Below are 19,302 nucleotides of genomic sequence, written 5' to 3'. Positions count from 1 at the left end.
TCTCCACAGCCTCACCAACATCTGTTGTTTCCTGAGTTGTTGATTTTAGCCATTCTGTCAGGTGCGAGGTGGTATCTCATTGTGGTTTTGATTTGTATGGTCTATAATTTTCTTTCTTTCTTTCTTTCTTTCTTTCTTTCTTTCTTTCTTTCTTTCTTTCCTTTCTTTTTTGGTAATGTTTATTTTGAGAGAGAGAGGCACAGCACAAGGAGGGGAGAGGCAGAGAGAGAGGGAGATGCAGAATCCGAAGCAGGCTCTGGGCTCTGAGCTGTCAGCACAGAGCCCGATGTGGGGCTTGAACCCACAAACTGTGAGATCATGACCTGAGCCAAAGTCAGACGCTTAACTGACTGAGCCACCCAGGCGCCCCTATAATTTTCTTTTCTTTATAGTATCTTTGTCTGGTTTTGGTATCAAGGTAATTCTAGCCTCATAGAATTAGTTAGGAAATGTTTCCTCCTATTCAGTATTCTTGGAAGAGTTTGAAAATGAGTGGTGTTAATTTTGCTTTAAGTGTTGGGTAGAATTCACAAGTGAAGTCATCTGGTTCTGGGCTTTTCTTTGTTTGGAGGTTTTGATAACTAATTCAATTTCCTTACTTGTTTTAGGTCTATTCAGATTTTCTCTTTCTTCTTGAGTCAGTTTTGGTAGTTTATGTACCTTTCAAATTTGTCCATTATATTCATTGCATTTTGTTTTTTCTAAGTCCAGGGAAATCTCCCAAATTTAGCGAGAAGCTAAAATGATTATGATATATAAAATTTTTATTTTAGGAGTCTTAAAGTTTTCAGATAATGTTTTAATATCTAATGAATAGATAAATAGGTTTTTGCCTGAGTAATATGCTTAGTGCATAAATACTTAGTGTTTCTAGATTGCCCTTTTTCTGAGCATCCCAATTTCTAAGACACCTAGCTTTTATGTTAAGTAAGTACTTTTATCAATGAAAGACTTTTAATGAGGGAATTCATAATTTTACTCTTCAAAAACATACCTAATATAAGAACCTGGATATAGGGCTGCAGCTCCTGCACTCGCCGCTGCCCGCCTGCCCCTCCCTCTCCTCCTACCAGTGCCACAGACCCGGAGCTGGAGCCGCCGCCGCAGCCACAGCCACGGACACTATGGCTTCTGGAGTTACAGTGAATGATGAAGTCATCAAAGTTTTTAATGATATGAAAGTAAGAAAATCTTCTACACAAGAGGAGATCAAAAAAAGAAAGAAAGCCGTTCTCTTCTGTTTAAGCGATGACAAAAGACAAATAATTGTAGAGGAAGCAAAGCAGATCTTGGTGGGTGACATTGGTGATACTGTAGAGGACCCCTACACATCTTTTGTGAAGTTGCTACCTCTGAATGATTGCCGATATGCTTTGTACGATGCCACCCTACGAAACAAAAGAGTCTAAGAAAGAAGACCTAGTATTTATATTCTGGGGTCCTGAGAGTGCACCTTTAAAAAGCAAGATGATTTATGCTAGCTCTAAAGATGCCGTTAAAAAGAAATTTACAGGTATTAAACATGAATGGCAAGTAAATGGCTTGGATGATATAAAGGACCGTTCAACACTTGGAGAGAAATTGGGAGGCAACTAGTTTCACTTGAAGGAAAACCCTTATAAAGTGCAAGTGCCATCTGGATCTTAAGGAGCTTCCATTTCTCCACCTCAATCAATTGAAATAGTGTTAGGTGTTTTTTGTTTCTGTTTTTGTTTTTTTTTTCTCTTCCCACTGGGTCCTTCCAATACAGTGAATGAAGGAAATACCATTCATGTAAGCAGCCTATCAGTGATTGCCATTAGACTGTTTAATACTGTTACTTTTATGTAGAACCCAAGGAATGCCTTCCCGTCATATTTTAGCCAAAACAACTGGTTATATGCCTCCCTTGCAGCAAGCACTACAATGAAAGTGATTGTCAATGTGAATAGCTTAGCATATTGCAAAGGGTAAGCTGATTGAATGCCTTGAAAGTATTATCCACTGGTCAGATGGTAAACTTTATTCAGTATTATTTATAGTTGCACTTGATTGCAACTCGAGCATTCATACACCTCACCTGCCTTGGCAAGCCTATTTTTGTGACATGGCAGCACAGATATAACACTATGCATTGAAAGCACTTTTTTTGTAATGAGTTTAACTCACTCTCCCTCCCCCAAAAGGAATGCCAATTAAGGTTTGTTAACAGTGTCATCAACTTATCCTAGTACCTCAGTATTCCTTCCTGTTACCTGCATATCTTATTTTTTTTTTTCAACGTTTATTTATTTTTGGGACAGAGAGAGACAGAGCATGAACGGGGGAGGGGCAGAGAGAGAGGGAGACACAGAATCAGAAACAGGCTCCAGGCTCCGAGCCATCAGCCCAGAGCCTGACGCGGGGCTCGAACTCACAGACCGCGAGATCGTGACCTGGCTGAAGTCGGATGCTTAACCGACTGCGCCACTCAGGCGCCCCGCCTGCATATCTTAAAAGAAACAGCTGTTAATGCCTTTTTTGTTTTCCATTGAGTGTACACTACTGAATAAGTGTAGGAGTTTATGTTTACCATGTAAGTTTTGCACCACTAAAAATATTTTGAATATCAGTCATGATGGCAATTTCTGTATAAAAGAGCCTTAAATGGAACATTGTTTTTGAGATCAAACTCCCTACCCTCACAAAAATGGCCACATCACAATAAAAGTTGTGGCATATTACAAAAAAAAAAAAAAAAAAAAAAGAACCTGGATATAAATAATGGAAAGGAGATCTTGGGTGGATAAAAATACTTATCACATAAGGTTGTTGGGCACTATAATACATCAATTAAAGGATTTTATTATATTCCTTCTTCCTCATTTCAGCCATATGAATTACTTATCTTTCAATATTCAGCTTATAGATCATTTTATTCCCCAACCTTGATTTTTCCCTTTCAAAGGAGAGAGAGGTGTGCCCTCCTGTGTGTGTCCATAGAAATTGTTTTTTCTCTTTTCATAAAGATGGCATATATTCATTATAGATAATTTAAATAACATAGAAAAGTTAAAAAAGATCACCTCAAGTCCCACCATTTGGAGCTAAAGACTTGTACTGGTTCAGTGATCATTCTTTTAGAGTGGAGTTCAATCTTGATCTTGACCTCATGCATCTCTCTCTCTTTCTGTCTCTACACACACACACACACACACACACACACACACACACAGACACGTACAAGCCTATGCAACCTAACAGAATAGCATGTAGAATGCACGTTACTTTGCAAACTGATTTCCTAAACATTTTTATGAAGATAAAAATAATATTTAATATTTAAGGGCACCTGGGTGGCTTAGTTAGTTAAGCGTCCGGCTTTGGCTCATGTCAAGATCTTACAGTTTTGTGAGTTCAAGCCCCATGTTGGGCTCTGTGCTGACACCTCAGAGCCTGGAGCCTGCTTCAGATTCTGTGTCTTCCTCTCTCTCTGCCCCTCCCCCCCTTGTGCTCTGTCTGTCTCTCTCTCAAACATAAACAAAAAATAATACTTAATTTTTATCATAAGCTAATGCTTTAAATTTCTAGTAACCAAAGTGACATGGCAATTAAATTAGAGTTAATTTACAAGTAAGGGGTTTATGAAAAGCAAATAAAGTTGTTTTATTAACTTTAATTTGTAAGGTCACATTTATAATACCCTTTCGCTTCTGTTCTGACTGAGGCAATTATCTAACTGTTGGTTGAAATAACTGTATGAACAGGAAGGTACAGCAGAGAGAAGTCTTCCTTTGACTGGTGAGTGAAGACAGGAGTCTAGATGAAAACCGGCCAACTCTGAAGGAGCAGAGGCAAAGGCACTCAGGTATGGAAAATATCCTTATCTTTATCTGCCCACTGGAAAGGGCTGTGTTGGAAGAAAAGAATTTGCAGTTCTCTCTTCTAAAACCTGCATTAGGAAGCACCTCGAATTTTTCAGTTTGAGAAATAGTAAGGATTTTGATTATAAAGAGTCATATAAGTAGTTAATCAATTTTAAAGAATAATTTTTAGAGCTATTTGGCCAAAAAGTCTTCTGTCCGTTTACCCACAATTACCAAGATCAGTGTAATCAGATGGTAGCAGAGTCAATGTCTCTGTGCTACTCACCCTCCCAAACATTATTAATGGTAGGTTTTATTTTTATTATAATTTTTTTTCAGTTTAGGGAACCTCAGCTGATTCTGGGGATGGGTAAACGTAGATTTATTGTAATGTGTTATTTTCCAACTTGTTTCTCCCATCAGCATCTGCTTCTGTGTCACAAAATTCAAGTGGACTGTGTCCAAATATAACCAATGACAGTATAGTTTATAATGGATATGGGGAGAAGTAAATGGCCTTTCAAAGAGAATTCAAAAAGACCATATATAATTGCTATATTTTTACTATAATTTTAAAAACTTTTCTTAGCTTAATTTTTCTTTCAGTTTGAGGTATTTCTAGACTTAAATATTATTTTATTTATTTATTTATTTTTATTAAATTTTTTAAGTGTTTATTTTTGAGAGAGATAGACAAAGAGTGCAAGCAGGGGAGGGGTGGAGAGAGAAAGGGAGACACAGAATCTGAAGCAGGCTGCAGGCTCTGAGCTGTCAGCACAGAGCCCTATGTGGGGCTTGAACCCACGAACTGTGAGATCATTACCTGAGCCGAAGTCCTGTGTTTAACCAACTGAGCCACCCAGGCGCCCCGACTTAAATATTATTTTAAAGTTATTACTTTCATGATGACAGAATGTACAAATTTGGATGATATCTCATCCAAATGTTGTTTTGCAATATATTCAAATTTAGTGAGTTTTTATTTTGTGCCATATTTGTTACTAAACAGGTTCCTATTACAACAGGGTGTACTGAAAATATTAGGCAGAACATATTATGCTTTGAATTGAAAAATTGGAATTTTGGAAAACTGTATCTGCCATTGGGAACTGGATAGCTTAAGTATACTGAAAGACTTTTTTCTTTTTTTTACAATGAGTTTTGTGGTAATATTAGCCAATGTAATTTAAAAAAATATTCTATAATGAAATACATCAACATTTAGAAGAGCTGCATAAGAGTGAATTAATATTTTCAAAATGACTAGTATATAATGATACAAAATCCATTCAAAGTTAAAGACCAATGGATTTTAATGTAATTGTGGATGAAAAGTTCCTTGATGTGGTTTCAAATTCCTTATTGTAATTAACTCTTAGGAACAACTTGTTGAGTTTTGGTGTAGTATGAGGGAATAGTCACAATTATATGAAAAATATATTTTAAAGTTAAAAATATGAAATAACAGTAAAGGCATTGGAGAACTACAGCACACTCAGCATTTGAGAGACCATGAGCCAAGAAAGAAAGGGAAAACACTTAGGAAAGCTGGAAATTCTCTGCTACTTTTCTTCTCAAAGCATTTCCAATTTGTAAGCTGCATTGATATGAGAAGTCTAACATAAATAAATGTTTACGCATTAAGAGTTTAATCAGAGCTTTTGGTAGTATCATGGTGCTGCTGAGATAAAGACTGGAACTCAGAGCCACTAAGGAAGAAAAGTTCCTGGAAAATGCTGCACATTTTCTACTGAGGTATTTAAAGGACAAACCAGAACTAGTTCAGCCCTCAAAAAGATTGAAATCCAGGGGTGCCTGGGAGGCTCAGTTGGTTAAGCATCTGATTTTGGCTCAGATCATGATCTCACAGTTTGTGAGTTCAAGCCCCATGTTGGGCTCTGTGCTGACAGCTCAGAGCCTGAAGCCTACTTCGGATTCTGTGTCTCCCTCTCTCTTTGCCCCTCCTCTGCTCACATTCTGTCTCTCTGTCTCTCTGTCTCTCAAAAATAAATAAACATTAAAAAAAGACTGAAATCTAGTCTTGAGACACTTCATTCTGGTTGGATCAAAGATTTACCCCTATTTTAACTGCCTACTTGAAGGAAAAGAAATTCTCTTTGGAGGAGATAGCATCATCTATAGCTTACATAATATGTTATACTCATTTAAAGTATTCAATTAAAATTTGTCAAGCATACCAGAAGCTAGAATGAAATGAATGGAAAAAAAAAAAGAAAGATAAACAATTGACAGTTTCAAAAGATACAATTCATATGTTGGAGATGATGAAATGGACAATTTCATGTGAGAACTGGGCTCTTTAAAAAAGGATTTGAATGGAAATTCTGGAACTGAAAATATAATGATGGAAATAAAAAATGTAATAAATGACTTTGACAGTATATAAAACCTAAAGTTAGTAGAAAGATGGAAATAATAAAAGCAAAGATATTAATGAAATGCAAAACAAAAATAAAAATAATTGATGTAAAAACAAATCCAAAGTTGGTTCTTCGAAAAGACCAACAAAATTGGTAATACTAGAAAAGAAAAAAAAAGGAGGAAATAATCAATCAATATAGTAATGAAAAGAAGGGCAGTACTGCAAATCACGCAGATTCCAAAAAGATAAGAGGAAATAATGAACAAATTTATGCCAATATATTTGAAAATGTGAATGAAATGGAAAAATTCCTAGAAAAGCAAAATTGCCAACATTGACATAAGAAAAAATAGAAAAATCAGTCCCTTGGTGGCACATTGATTACATTGGACCCTTTATATATGGAGGAAGAGGTGATTTATTCTTTCCAGAATATACTGGTACTTTGAAGGTGGTTTTTTCTTTCCTTTTCACAGTGCCTCTGCCAGCACCATAAAAATGCCTGATTTACTAACATGGGATCTTGAATAGTGATGCCTCAGAACAAGCAACTCATTTACAAGTGAAGGAGGTTTAATACTGGGTATTTGACCTTAGAATGCTTTAGTTTTATTATACAGCTTGTCCTCGATTTATGATTTGACTTACGATTTTTTGATTTTACAATGGTAGAAAATAGATATGTATTCAACAAAAACAGTATTTCAAGTTTTGCATTTTGATTTTTTCCCCTGAGGTGGCAGTGTGTGGTATAGTGCTGTGTTGTGATGCTGGGCAGTGGCAGCTTCAGCTCCCTTCATCCCTTCAGCCAGGCGGTGATGAGGGTACACAACTGATAACACTTACAACCCTTCTGTACCCACACAACCATTCTGTTTTTCACTTTCAGTACTCTGCTCAATGAATTACAGGAGTTTTTTGATACTTTATTGTAAAATGGACTTTGTGTTATATGATTTTGCCCAACTGTAAGCTAATATAAGCGTTCTGAGCACGTTTAAGGTAGGCTAGGCTAGGCTAGGCTAGGCTATGATGTTCGGTAGGTTAGGTGTATTAAATACATTTTTGACTTACGATACTTTCAACTTCTGATAGGTTTATCAGGAGGACGTAACCCCATAGTAAGTTGAAGAAGGTATGTATACCTCATAACCCAGAAGGAGCTTCCCTAATAGTACAATAGAATGACTTGTTCAATTTGTATCTAAATTACAAGGACAAAGCTTTGTAATTTGCTCAAGGACAAAGCTGTGGGATTGGGATATTGTCTTCTATGATCTAGCATGTGGCAGGTATATGCTGGTGCCTCTCATCATCACGGTAAGAATTTGTTAAATGACAAGAATGCAGTTTAGGTTCTGCTGGATCAGAGATCCTGATCCTTAGAAAGAATGATTTCACCAGGGGACACAGTAAAAGTACCACAGAACATTAAGGTATGACAACTGCCTAGTCACTTGACTCCTTACACGGGTTTCACCTCACCTTGACTGCAATCATTATGCTTCAGGTGTCTGTGGCATTTCTTTCATTTTGTGCCCAGGAGCTTCTCCATTGCTGCAGGCTCTAGTGTCTAGGGTGAACACACATGCATACCCCAGGTGACAGGGAAGGTAATGCCCCCCATGATCACTCTTAACCAATAGGGGATGGGAGCTGAAAGAGAAAGAGTTCTCCTGTTGATCCAGGGGAATAATTTCTGAGACTCGATCTAAATTCTCCTTAGGAGGGTTCTGGGAGATCTAAGTGCCAGATATCACAGCAGTGACATTGATATAGCGCACTCAGTCCCGGACAGGGTCCTGCCTCCTTGCCCTTCCCAGGGGCTAGAACCTGCCAGTTATTGCCACCCCTTCTCGCTGGAGCACCAACTGACCGTCTGGGACTCTGCTGACCCCCAATAGTCCAGACTGTACCTTCTACCTTGCGTACCTTCCGTGGGCTTGGTGATTGGTGACACTCTGAGGGGAGGAGGAAGGGGGATTATTTTAGAAACACAAAAGAGAGGCAGAAACAGACACAGAGAGGAATAAACCTAGAATTAAAAAGAGGAGGGCTGTGAGAAAAGGTAGCAGTCACTTCGTGGCTTTCCTTTTTGAGATTTCTGGATTTGGAAATGCAGAGCTCTCTGCTCTGACCAAATCACTGGAATGTGGTTGGCCTCCCTGCACTGTGAAGCGGAGGAGAAGGTGGGATTGGGACTGGAGGGGCAGAGGGGTCTGGTGCTTCCTGACCTCTGGTGAGTTCTGGCTTGATCAGAACATCTGTGCATGCCTTAGGCTCACCTGACTCCCAGGGCTTCCTGTGATTGGGTCATTAAGTCCGAACATTTTTAGCAGAGTCCTAATTTTATTCAACTTTTTTTTTTCAATCCATGAGACTTACTAGATTCCCTGTTGTTTCTTTAAAATTCTGCCAAGACTTTTCATATGACTATATTTGCAAATCAGGAAGATTCTCCTGTGGTACTATATCTGGTGTCTCTATTTTGGTTTGGAAAATGTGGCTGCTGCACTGGTTGTCCCTTTAGGTGTTGCTGTGGCTTTCTTGGCCCTGGCTACCTACCGTGAAACCGGCAGCTGACTTATGGCTCAGAACCTGGTTACAAGTTATTTAAAAAGGTAGGCGGTGGGAGAGTCATAAATGCAGTGTTCTTCCTTTTTGGATTGCAGTTGTTATTACATCAGAAGCATACTGGGGCTGCCTGGTAGGTGAGATACCTTAAGATGTCTTTTTGGTACTTTTTGATGGTTTCAGTCTTGCTCTGTTTGCATGTGGCAGAGATCCACTCAAGTTGCTCCAGCAAAAGAAGGATTATTTTAAGGATATAGTAGGTTAGGAGCTAGACCTGGAGTGGAGTCAGGGAGTTTAGGCAGCTCCAAGAACCTCTGCCTATCTCTCCCCCTATGTCTCTGAATCTCACCATCAGTGCTGGGAAAGCAGATAGTATATTTGAGAAACCAAGAGGAGACCAGTGTGTCTAGACTGTCATATGAGATTCAAGAGATTGCCAGGGGCCAGATCCTGCAAAGACTTGTAGATTATGCTAAAAATTTTGATTTTTATTTCACAATACTGTGAAAACTACCGAAGTGTTAAACCAAGTGATCTATGTAGTCTGCATGACTGCAAAATATTATCCTGGTTTCAGAGGGAGAAACTTTGAGGAAGTTACGGGAATACAGTGTGATGACAGCTGGACTGAGGGAAATAGAGCTGTGAGGACACATTAGAAGGGACTCCTAAGTCACTATGGGGGCTTGGGAGGTATTCCTGGAAGAAGAGGTATTTTAGATGAGATTGGAAAGTTTAATCGGAGTTAACCAGATGAAGAAAGGTGTTGGGAGGGAAAGAATGGACACAGGCAATAATAGGAGTGAACACTGGGACATAGGAGGGGAACTGTTCATGTGGATTTATGATTTCCAAGTTTCTCAAACTTGAAAAAATAATTTGATTTCAATATAATTTCAAACTCACAGAAAAGTTGCAAGAATAGTGCAAAGAAACCCTCACATACTCTTTGCCCATTTGCTCTCTCTCTCTTCCTAACACACACGCATACACACAAATTTTGCTTTCTGAATTATTGGAGAATAAGTTGCAAAGTCATGTTTCTGTACCCCTAAATCCTCTAGGATGTATTTCCTAAGAACAAGGACCTTCTCTTCCTAAGCAATGTCAGACAATTCAACATTACAAGATGCTATTATCCAATAGATAGTCGACATTGAAATGTCTCAGTTTTTCCTATATTTTTCCCTAGTCCAAGTCCAACCCAAGCCTGTGTGTTGCATTTAATTACCATATCTCTAAAAGGTTCCTTAGTCTTTGTCTTTCATGACCTTGCCATTTTGAAGAATACACGTTGGTATTTTATAGAATGTCCCTCAGTTTGGGTTTGTCTGCTGCTTTCTCATGGCTATATTATGCATTTTTGTCAGGATACCATGAGGCATCTGCTATATTTACCAAGTTTCTAGCTTCTGTAATCTTTAAGATGCTTTAACATCTGCCCTGCAGGCATATGGTGGACACACCTTGCAATGGACAACCTGATGGTATGCCCTAGTCACCTTGCCTTGACCTCCTGCCTCCCTCAGTGCCTCCCTCCTCTGAGAGTTCTCCAAAGGAGTGTTTTTTCAAATACAAACTGGCCAACCCTGAGCGTGTTACCCTATCTGCGTATTCCTTCCTTCAGAAACCACAGAAAAGCTGCTTGCCCACATTTTCCCTCCTATCCCTCTGGGAATGCTCACCTTGGTACTTCCCTGTGTGGCCCCCCAGTGGTGTGACACGTCTTCCCTCTCTTGGCAGCTGGACGCGTATAATACACTACCTTTCCAATGGCAGTCATCTCCTGATCTATTGACCATACTATACCTAAATAATAATAAAACCTACTAAGATATCTGCCAGGTTTCTCCACTTCTCCTACTATGTGTAATTTGTGAGAGATACCTCAAATTTTTTGATTGTGATCTATAATAAGGTGACCATATATACCTATATATACATATGAATGAACCATTTTGTGAAACAATATGTATGCTTTCCACATGAAAGTTATTTTAGTTTCTATTCTGTTTATTTAATTTGAAAATAATTCTTGTCTGAACTCTGAATTGATTTCTTACCCTCTAATTAGTAATGATCTTTGTTTGAAAGCACTAGCCTAATTGCAATATCACTTTGGATCATCTGATTGCAGAATGGAAAATAGATGGATAGATGGTGGGGGGGGGGCAAAACTGACAACAAGGAACTTGTATACAAGGCTCTTGCCATCATTCAGGTGAGAGAGTCTAGGTGGCTACTGGCCATGAAGTTGAGAGAAGTGGGTGGGTTGGGGAGTAAAGAAAGTAGATTGAAGAATTTAACTTAACAGCACTTCATGATTGATTGCATATAGGGGTGGGGAATAGGGAGGGGTCAAGAATGACAATTTAGGCCTTGGCCTCTGGGCTGGATGGTGGTGCCCCTTCTGAGATAAGGAACAATGAAGGTTTACGGTCCAGGCTCCACCATGTTGAGTTTAAGGTATCAAGGACATTAGACTGGAGCTGTTCCAGTGGGCAGTTGGCTCAATAGCATTTAAGAAGCAAGTCTGGGTTGGATTATAGCAAATTGAAGTTGAATTTTACTCAAGGAGATTTTACAACTTTATGCCCACTGCAGGAAACAGAAGTTGTTTAAGATAGGAACAAATTCTCTGAAAATAGTTTTAATGATTTGTTATTGAGATGCATAAGTAAAATAATATGTACAAGTCGAAAATGTTTCAAGGAAGTCAATTAACATAAATTTACTAGAATATCACTTTTCTGCACTGTTCCTCTCTGTCTCCGGCTAACTGTAAAGTCTTACATGCATATACATAGAGAGAAATGTGGAAAACAAAAGAAATTGCTCTTTACATCATATAGAAACAATGTCGGCTTAAATCACCACTGTGCTAACTCGGGCTTTCCCGGATGCTGGTCCTCAGATTAGTCCTCCAAATCTAGATTTTCTCAGGTATAGATACCGGAGATAAACAGGCTGCAAAAGATGCTTGTTTTCAAGCGGCACCAGTTTGGAGTTGCACTGAGAAAATGAGATCTTCTAGTGGAAAAACTGTGGATGTGTGAATTTACACCCACAGCGTTGGGAGTGATGGACCGTGCTCCGTTAGTGGTCACTCATTCCCCATCCCACCCTTTATCTGCTCCCCTCCCTCCCGCTCTCCTCCATTCTCCCCCCCTTCACTGCGTTATTCTGGGATTAACGGCGGGGTCGGCCCCGTACACAAACGCAGCTGGCTCGTACCGTCAGCCTGAGCCCCGCTGTGCAACCACGTCAGGAATTCCAGTAAGTTGGCAACACAGGAGCACAAAGACAACAACAATGAGGAAAACCCTTCAGTGCAGAAGGAATGTTTGGAGCCCTGGCTGCTACAGTGAAAGGACACACACACACACACACACACACACACACACCCACACTCGCGCCCGCGCCCGCGCTCACCCTCCCACACCCCCACGCGCCCACACCCGCACTGGGAGCCACCCAGCCCCTCCCGCGCACGCCTCCCCAGCGGCCGCCGCAGCTCTTTGTACTCCGCGGTGCGGGGACGCTCATTGACTATGCAGCGCGGCCTGGGCGGGCGTCAGAGCCGCCTGACCCCGGCGCGGTCTCGTACCATCGCCTCGGCCGCCCGGAACCGGCATAAATCACCAGCCGAGACTGAAGTGCAGCTTCTCGCCCCCTCGCCGCTTCCCTCCTCCCACCGGCCTCAGCCTCTTTACTTCCCAGACCCCTCTGCCCCTCCGGTCCCCAATGCTGCCTCCTCCTCGGCGCTGCCGCCGGACAGCGCCAGTGCCGTGCAGGGAGGCCAACCACGTTCCAGTGACTTGGGTCAGAGCAGAGAGCGCTGCATTTTCCAAATCCAGAAATCTCGGAAAGAAGCCACGAAGTGACTGCTGTCCCTTCTCACAGCCCTCCTCTTTTTTTAAGTCTAGGTTTTCCCTGTGTCTGTTTCTTTTTGTGTTTCTAAAATAGTTCCCCTTGGTCCTCCCCGCAAAGCGTCACCAATCACCAAAGCCCACGGAAGGTAGGGGTCCGAACTGTCGGGGGTCAGCAGGGCCCCAGACGGTCGGTCGGTGCCCCGGCGAGAAGGGGTGACAATAACTGGCAGGTTCTCGCTCCTGGGAAGGGCGAGGCGGCGGGACCCTGTCCGGGACTAAGTGCGCACAGGGCTGCCGCCTCCACTGTTCTGGCCCTTCTGGCTGGGGGAAAAGGGCTCCTGACTCCTTGGACCGGGACCTGGCTCCCGGGGCCCTGCTGCGGAATTAATCCAGAGCCCGGGACAGGAGATTCTGGGGCGACCCCCCGCCCGAGAACGGCCCCTTCTCATAAGACAGGGATCCCAGGTCCAGGAAATAAGTCGCGCCACCCCTCCTTTTTTTCTGCCGGCTCTAGAGTCACGAACCGCCTGAGGAAGATGCTCTGAGGGTGGCTGTAAGGTCCCTCCGCAGGGCTCTTGGGGGCCGGAGTCCCCGGCAGCCTGTCTAACGCTGCCTTGCAGGAGGGGGCTTCAGGGCTCCCTGAACCCCTTACGCCTCTCCCTCATATAAAGGCGCACCAGTCAATCCAGAGGACATTCATTCTTTTCCAATGTTGCTTCAAATGGAACAGATTTGTAAGAAACGCGATCTGGCGGTGACACCTGTGTATGTGCTGCTTAAGAAAAGCTGAACAAGGATCCAACTCTCCCCCCAACATTGATCTGCCCCCTTTCTCTTGGAAAAAAAAAAACAAAAACAAAACAGCACCCATCTCAGCATCTCAACTCTGTGGGTGAAACCGGGGTGTCCGAGAAGCCTAGAGATTTCAGACTAGAGAATGGTCACAAATCGCTCCCAGCGGGCTTATTCCTTCCGTTTTCTCTTCTTTTTCTTCCTTTTTTAAGACTGTCGGTGGTAGGTTTCCGCGCGGACTGCGTAGCCGACTTCTGTTGCGCAGGCAAACCCGCGCAGAGGCTAGGGCAGAACGTGCCCGTGTGTGTGGGTGTGTGTGTGTGTGTGTGTGTGTGTGTCAGGGGGGTGTTCGCACAGGTGTGAGACTTCCAGGAGTGAGTAAACGTGTGAATGCCTGTGAAGTGTGCGTGCACGTGTCGGTGTTTGTGTGACTGTGGAGTACCGCACGCGTGTGCGACTTAGGAATGTGTGTGCCGGCGCGCGAGTGAGCGCGTGAGACTGTCAGTTTGTGTGACAGTGAGGAGTGTGGGCTACGGTGTGCGCGCGACCCTATGAAGTCGTGTGTGAGTGTGCGCGCGCGCGCGTGGGGTGTGCATGTGAGAGCGCACGTGTGTTCGAGTCCCTACTCCTCCCTACGCTGCGAAGTGCAGGGGGCGGGCCTGGCGGCAGGGGCCTGCCCCGCTGGATTCCCGCATGCTAGTTCCGGGGCGGTCGGGTCTCAAGGGCTTTATGCACTGTCTGGAGGGTGGGGACTTGCGCGGGTAGAAAACGGGATGCCTCGGGCGCTGGGGCCGGCTTTCTGCCACTAGGACTCCGCCGGGGTGCAGGCCTACAGGAGCGCTCGCGAGCAGAGGTGCCGCCGGTGCTGCGGGCTACGCGCGCCCACCTCCCGGGGAAGGAACAGCGAGGCCGGGGCCCCGGACGGTCGCGGGGATGAGCGCGGGGCGGGGGCGGCGGTGGCGTGCACGCTGCTGCTGGCTTTTGCCGCCTGCCTGGCGCCGGCCAGTGGCCAAGGTAAGCGCCCGCTGGCCGGAATTCCGCGCCGAGCTCCGGACTTACCCGGCAGTGGCAGGGGTCGAGTCCGTGAGCGCACAGAGGGGACCGCGGCAGGGAGGGGGCCAGGGCCGGGCGGCGGCGTTGGAGCGGCTCCCGCCGGGGCGCTCAGGTTGCTCAGCGAGGGGCGAGCGCGAGCACCCCTCCTTCGCCCGCCCGGCAACCGAGCAGCCACAAACTTGAGAAAGCGGCTCCGCCGGTTTCGGTGACAGCGCACCCCACGGGGAACCCGTCTTTGTTCCCACGGGACTTTCTCCCAATCCTCTGGAAAGCACTCTGCAGTTGGAACCCGGAGAATGAGGTTCGCTCAGCCTGTGCGCAGTCTGTTCCCCCCACTTATTTATTCCCTGGGGGTGCTGAGCGGTCCTCGGAGCTGCTCAGTGCGCAGCTTTCCACCTGCAGCGCGCAGCCGGGGAGATCCCTTCGAGGGCTAGAGCACCCCCCCCTTCTTTTCCTCGGCGAAACTTGGTCCCGCTGTGACCCTCAAGAGACTGCATCTCGATGCAGATCATTTACGAGCCGAGATAAGGCAAAGAGGCGGGATTGGCGGAGAGAGCGGCTGATATACTGGAGCATTTTCTTGAAGGGTTTTCCTTTTCAACGGGGAGGTGGGGGCTTTTGTGTTGATGAATGGGGCCCCGTCTGCGCGGCCAGAGTTTTGAGGGCTCGAAAGCAAAAGTTTCTGGTATGAAGCGCTTTAAAATTCTCTCAAGTTGTCAGAATTTACGTTTTTATAGAAACAGAGGCAGAGAAAGAAAGGGAGGAAGCAGTGGAGAGAATAAAAACAGTAAGGGTGAAAAACAGGGAAGACAAGTAGGGAGAAAAAGGGAGAAGGGAGAGGAGCAAACTTTGAAGACAGAGCAGCGAACGGAGTGGGGGGTGGGTGGGGGAGAGAGAGAAAGAGAGAGAGAAAGAGAAAGAGAGAAAGAGAGAGACCAGGGATGAATGGGAAGGGCGAGGAGGAGGCCGGGGAACCCGCGAGCTCTCTCCAGGCTTTGCGTTGCTAGGTAGCAGCCCAGAGCTGCGTGTGACCGACCACCAGACAGACAGAACGGACGCTGCTGCCTCCACAGGGACTAATCTGTCTGTGGGGATGGGAGAGTTCTCCCCCCACTTCTCTCCCCTCCTGCTCCTTCCTTCCCGTCGGACAACTTAATTGCCCTACAATGAAAATGAAACCCCTATTGTTGTAGGATTAGCCAAAGCAATAAATTGATTTCCCTGGATCACATATTGGGGTTGACGGGTGGGGACTGTAGAAGTCCCCATTTATGGCAGAGAGAGGGAAAAGCTTGTGGATGGGCCGTGGCATGTATTCAAATGGTTAATCTGCTTTCTTTCCTCAATTCTTAGCGTAAGCTCCTTAGAGGGAATCAACTAAATAATTATACAGCAACTCCTAGCAGTACCCATTTCAGACTTCCTGAGAAGTTTGGAAACGCCAACAAACCTCACTGGTTTGTAAAAATCTTTGGAGAGGGAGGGGAGGGGGGAGAGACTGTTAATAATTCTTGCTTTGCACACCTTTTTCTCAGGGTTGGTAACACGGAAAGAGGATTTATTATTATCGTGGAGGGTTTGCCGCAGCTCTTAGGGTGATATACATCGTATGTCCTAAATATAGCCATAGGATTTACTGTATGTTCCTGTCAGTGCCTGGCAAAAGGAAATCTTGTCCGGATTCATCTGGGATACATCTGGATTGTTCCCATACGACCCAAACAGGTGTTTTCCCCTGGATTGATGGTTTAGTCACCAAGAAGGTGTACTTAACTCTTTTTTTTTTTAATTTTTAATGTTTATTTTTGAGAGAGAGAGAGAGAGAGAGCGAGAGCGAATGGAAGAGGGCAGAGAGAGAGAGAGAGAGAGAGAGAGAGAGAGAGAGTTGGAGACACAGAATCCAAAGCAGGCTCCAGGCTCTGAACTGTTAGCACAGAGCCTGCACAGAGCCCAAACGCGCCGAACTCAGGAACTATGAGATCATGACCTGAGCAGAAGTTGGACGTTTAACCAAGCCACCCAGGCGCCCCTGTACTTACTCTTTTTGGTGGTTTAAATCCATCCATCTTCTCTGATAATATACAATAATATGTACAGTAATAATAGCATATCGTACACTTATACATGTGGCAGACCCTGTTCTAAGTGCTTTACACTAATTGACATTTAATTTTTATAATACTAAATACTATAATGTTGACATTTAATCTTTATAATACCCCTTTGATGTAAGTACTCTTTCTATATCTGTTTTACTGATGGGAAATGGAGGCATGGGTCATTGAAGTTAACTTGCTCAAGGTCATACTGCTAGAAAATGGCAGAGCTGTGAGGCCAGTCCAAGAGATTCTGAGTCCAGAGGCTATAATTTAACTGCTATAGTGTGTGGCTCTCTCCTCTATTTCCCTGTCTCTTTTATTTTGTACTAAAAATGTCATGCTCCCTAAGTCACTACCCATGTATGAGGTTACTAAAGAATCTGAGTGGTATTTTACAAGTCTTTGCCACTTACGCACCATAACTCTGGATATTTTTTCAGAAATTCTTTTCAGGTTTCTATCACCTGACCTCTAGGTAACCTTCCTGTAAGGTTAAGGAGATTTCTAGATTCCTGTCCTATTGACTTATCAGGTGAAGTAAAGTATGACATTGTAAAGATCCTTATTTGAGCACACACTTTAGGTAAGATCTTCCTGCAAAGTTTGCATCATTAGAAATTGGAAAAGACCTCTGAGTATTTTATGGTTAGTCTTTAAAAAAAATTATAACACATCTGTAGCTAAAATTATTTGTATTTTCTTCATATTTTGTAGAATGCTGTTAAGAAATATTGGGAGAGCCTGAACTCTGGAGTCAGGCTGTCTGGGTTCTAGCAATGGCTTTACCACTTTCTAGCTGTGTGACATTGGGGAAGTCACTAAACTTTCATGGCTCAGATTGCTTATCTGCAAAATTGATATGATAAGAGAATCTACTCCATGACATTCATTAACATAAAGAGATAAAAGTGCTGAATATGTAAGGCATATAGACAAAGATCGTAACTACAGCTATTATTATATTGACCAACACTAAAAGTAACATTTTTTTTGTTTTCTATTCGTATTTCTAATTTCCAAGTGCACATAAGGAAGCCTTAGGCATTTTCAAGTAACATTTCTTTGAGGAATTCCCAGATCCCAGTACATGACTGAAAGTTTTTTTGAGAAAATGGTATTGGTCTTCAAGTTATATTCTTTCATTCAATAGAAGCCGGGTTATGCCTGTTATAGTTAGTATCAGCTTTATGACAATTACACTTTCAGGTGAAGTTTATGTATTTAAAAGGATTATGGGCCCAGTAACAAACAGGCAATATTTTGGTTCTGTCACATCTCTGATACTGCTGCTGCTTTAATTTCACAGCAGTTGGCTTCTTTTTGTCTGCTTGAAGTTCTTCCCAGCCAGTTTTTATAGTATAGGGCTTCTGCTCAAACTCCCTTCAGTCTTGTGCCTGTCCTGTTCTAATAGAAAGTTAGACTTTTATAGATGGGGGAAACCTTAGCTATCAGCTGGTCTACTTGCATTATTTTATAGATAAGTAACTAAACCTGAGGGAAGAAAGGGGGACTGACAGGAGGGAAAGGGAGGGGGTTAAGCCCTTAGCCTAAGGGCCTGTGGCCCAGGATAGAACCAGCTCTCCTCTTTGTGTCTTCCTAATTGATCATTTTTAATTTTTTTAAATATTTATTTATTTTTGAGACAGAGGGAGAGACAGAGTGTGAGCAGGGGAGGGACAGAGAGAGAGACACACAGAATCCGAAGCAGGCTCCAGGCTCCAGGCTCCGAGCTGTCAGCACAGAGCCCAACTTGGGGCTTGAACCCAAGAACCATGAGGTCATGACCTGAGCCAAAGTCAGATGTCCAACTGACTGAGCCACCCAGGCGCCCCTAATTGATCATTTTTAGATATAGGGTGGGTCACATATCCCGGGTCTAAGAGGAATCTCAAGTCTAAGAGGATAGGTTAATACAACCATGTGTCATGTCCAGCTTGGTTCAGAACTTATGCCATGTTAGTGCCCCACCTTTCAAAGACCATATCTCTGGATCCATTTTTCAAAATCTTGGGCCATCGAAACGTGTTACTAAGGTTTATGGATTTCATAGTACAGAATAGGTATTTATTCTTAGTTGAAGGTAATTGTTAGGTCATTTTTTTTAAAGTTTATTTTTGCGAGAGGGAGGGAGAGGGAGAGGAAGGTGAGCAGGGGAGGGCAGAGAGAGAGGGAGAGAGAATCCCAAGCAGGCTCCTCAGTGTCAGCACAGAGCCCTATGCAGGGCTCCACAAACCAACTGAGCCACCCAGGCACCCTTAGTGGCTACAACTTTAAATGTTAGTCTAGGTTCATATTTGTAAATGACAGAAATCTAAATTAAACTTCCTGGAGCCAAAAAAGGAAATTTATTTCAATACATAATTGTAAAGATATAACTATTAGGTTGAACCATATGGGATTGCTATTTTTCTAAAATTTTTTTTTCAACGTTTATATATTTTTGTGACAGAGAGAGACAGAGCATGAACAGGGGGGCAGAGAGAGAGGGAGACATAGAATTGGAAACAGGCTCCAGGCTCTGAGCCATCAGCCCAGAGCCCGACGCGGAGCTCGAACTCGCGGACCGCGAGATCGTGACCTGGCTGAAGTCGGACGCTTAACCGACTGCGCCACCCAGGCGCCCCGGGATTGCTGTTTTTCTAAGAAAGACTCAACCTAATATAAAATTTTATATTTTGCTCAACCCAATATAAAGTGGAGGCTCA

The 19,302-nt window shown here is 43.4% G+C and overlaps 1 protein-coding gene across 1 annotated transcript; it reads left to right on the top strand.

The window, feature by feature from the left end:
- The first annotated feature begins 1,058 nt into the window (after positions 1-1,058).
- LOC115520831 (cofilin-2-like) lies at positions 1,059-1,637 on the top strand. Its single transcript, XM_032594155.1, is given in 3 exon segments — positions 1,059-1,388; positions 1,390-1,591; positions 1,594-1,637. Coding segments are annotated over 3 exon segments (495 nt in total). The 5' UTR covers positions 1,059-1,124; the 3' UTR covers positions 1,623-1,637.
- The last annotated feature ends 17,665 nt before the right edge of the window (positions 1,638-19,302 follow it).

This window comes from Lynx canadensis, chromosome C1, assembly GCF_007474595.2.
Source record: "Lynx canadensis isolate LIC74 chromosome C1, mLynCan4.pri.v2, whole genome shotgun sequence".
NCBI lineage: Eukaryota > Metazoa > Chordata > Mammalia > Carnivora > Felidae > Lynx > Lynx canadensis.
This window is presented reverse-complemented; position numbering and strand designations above follow the sequence as displayed.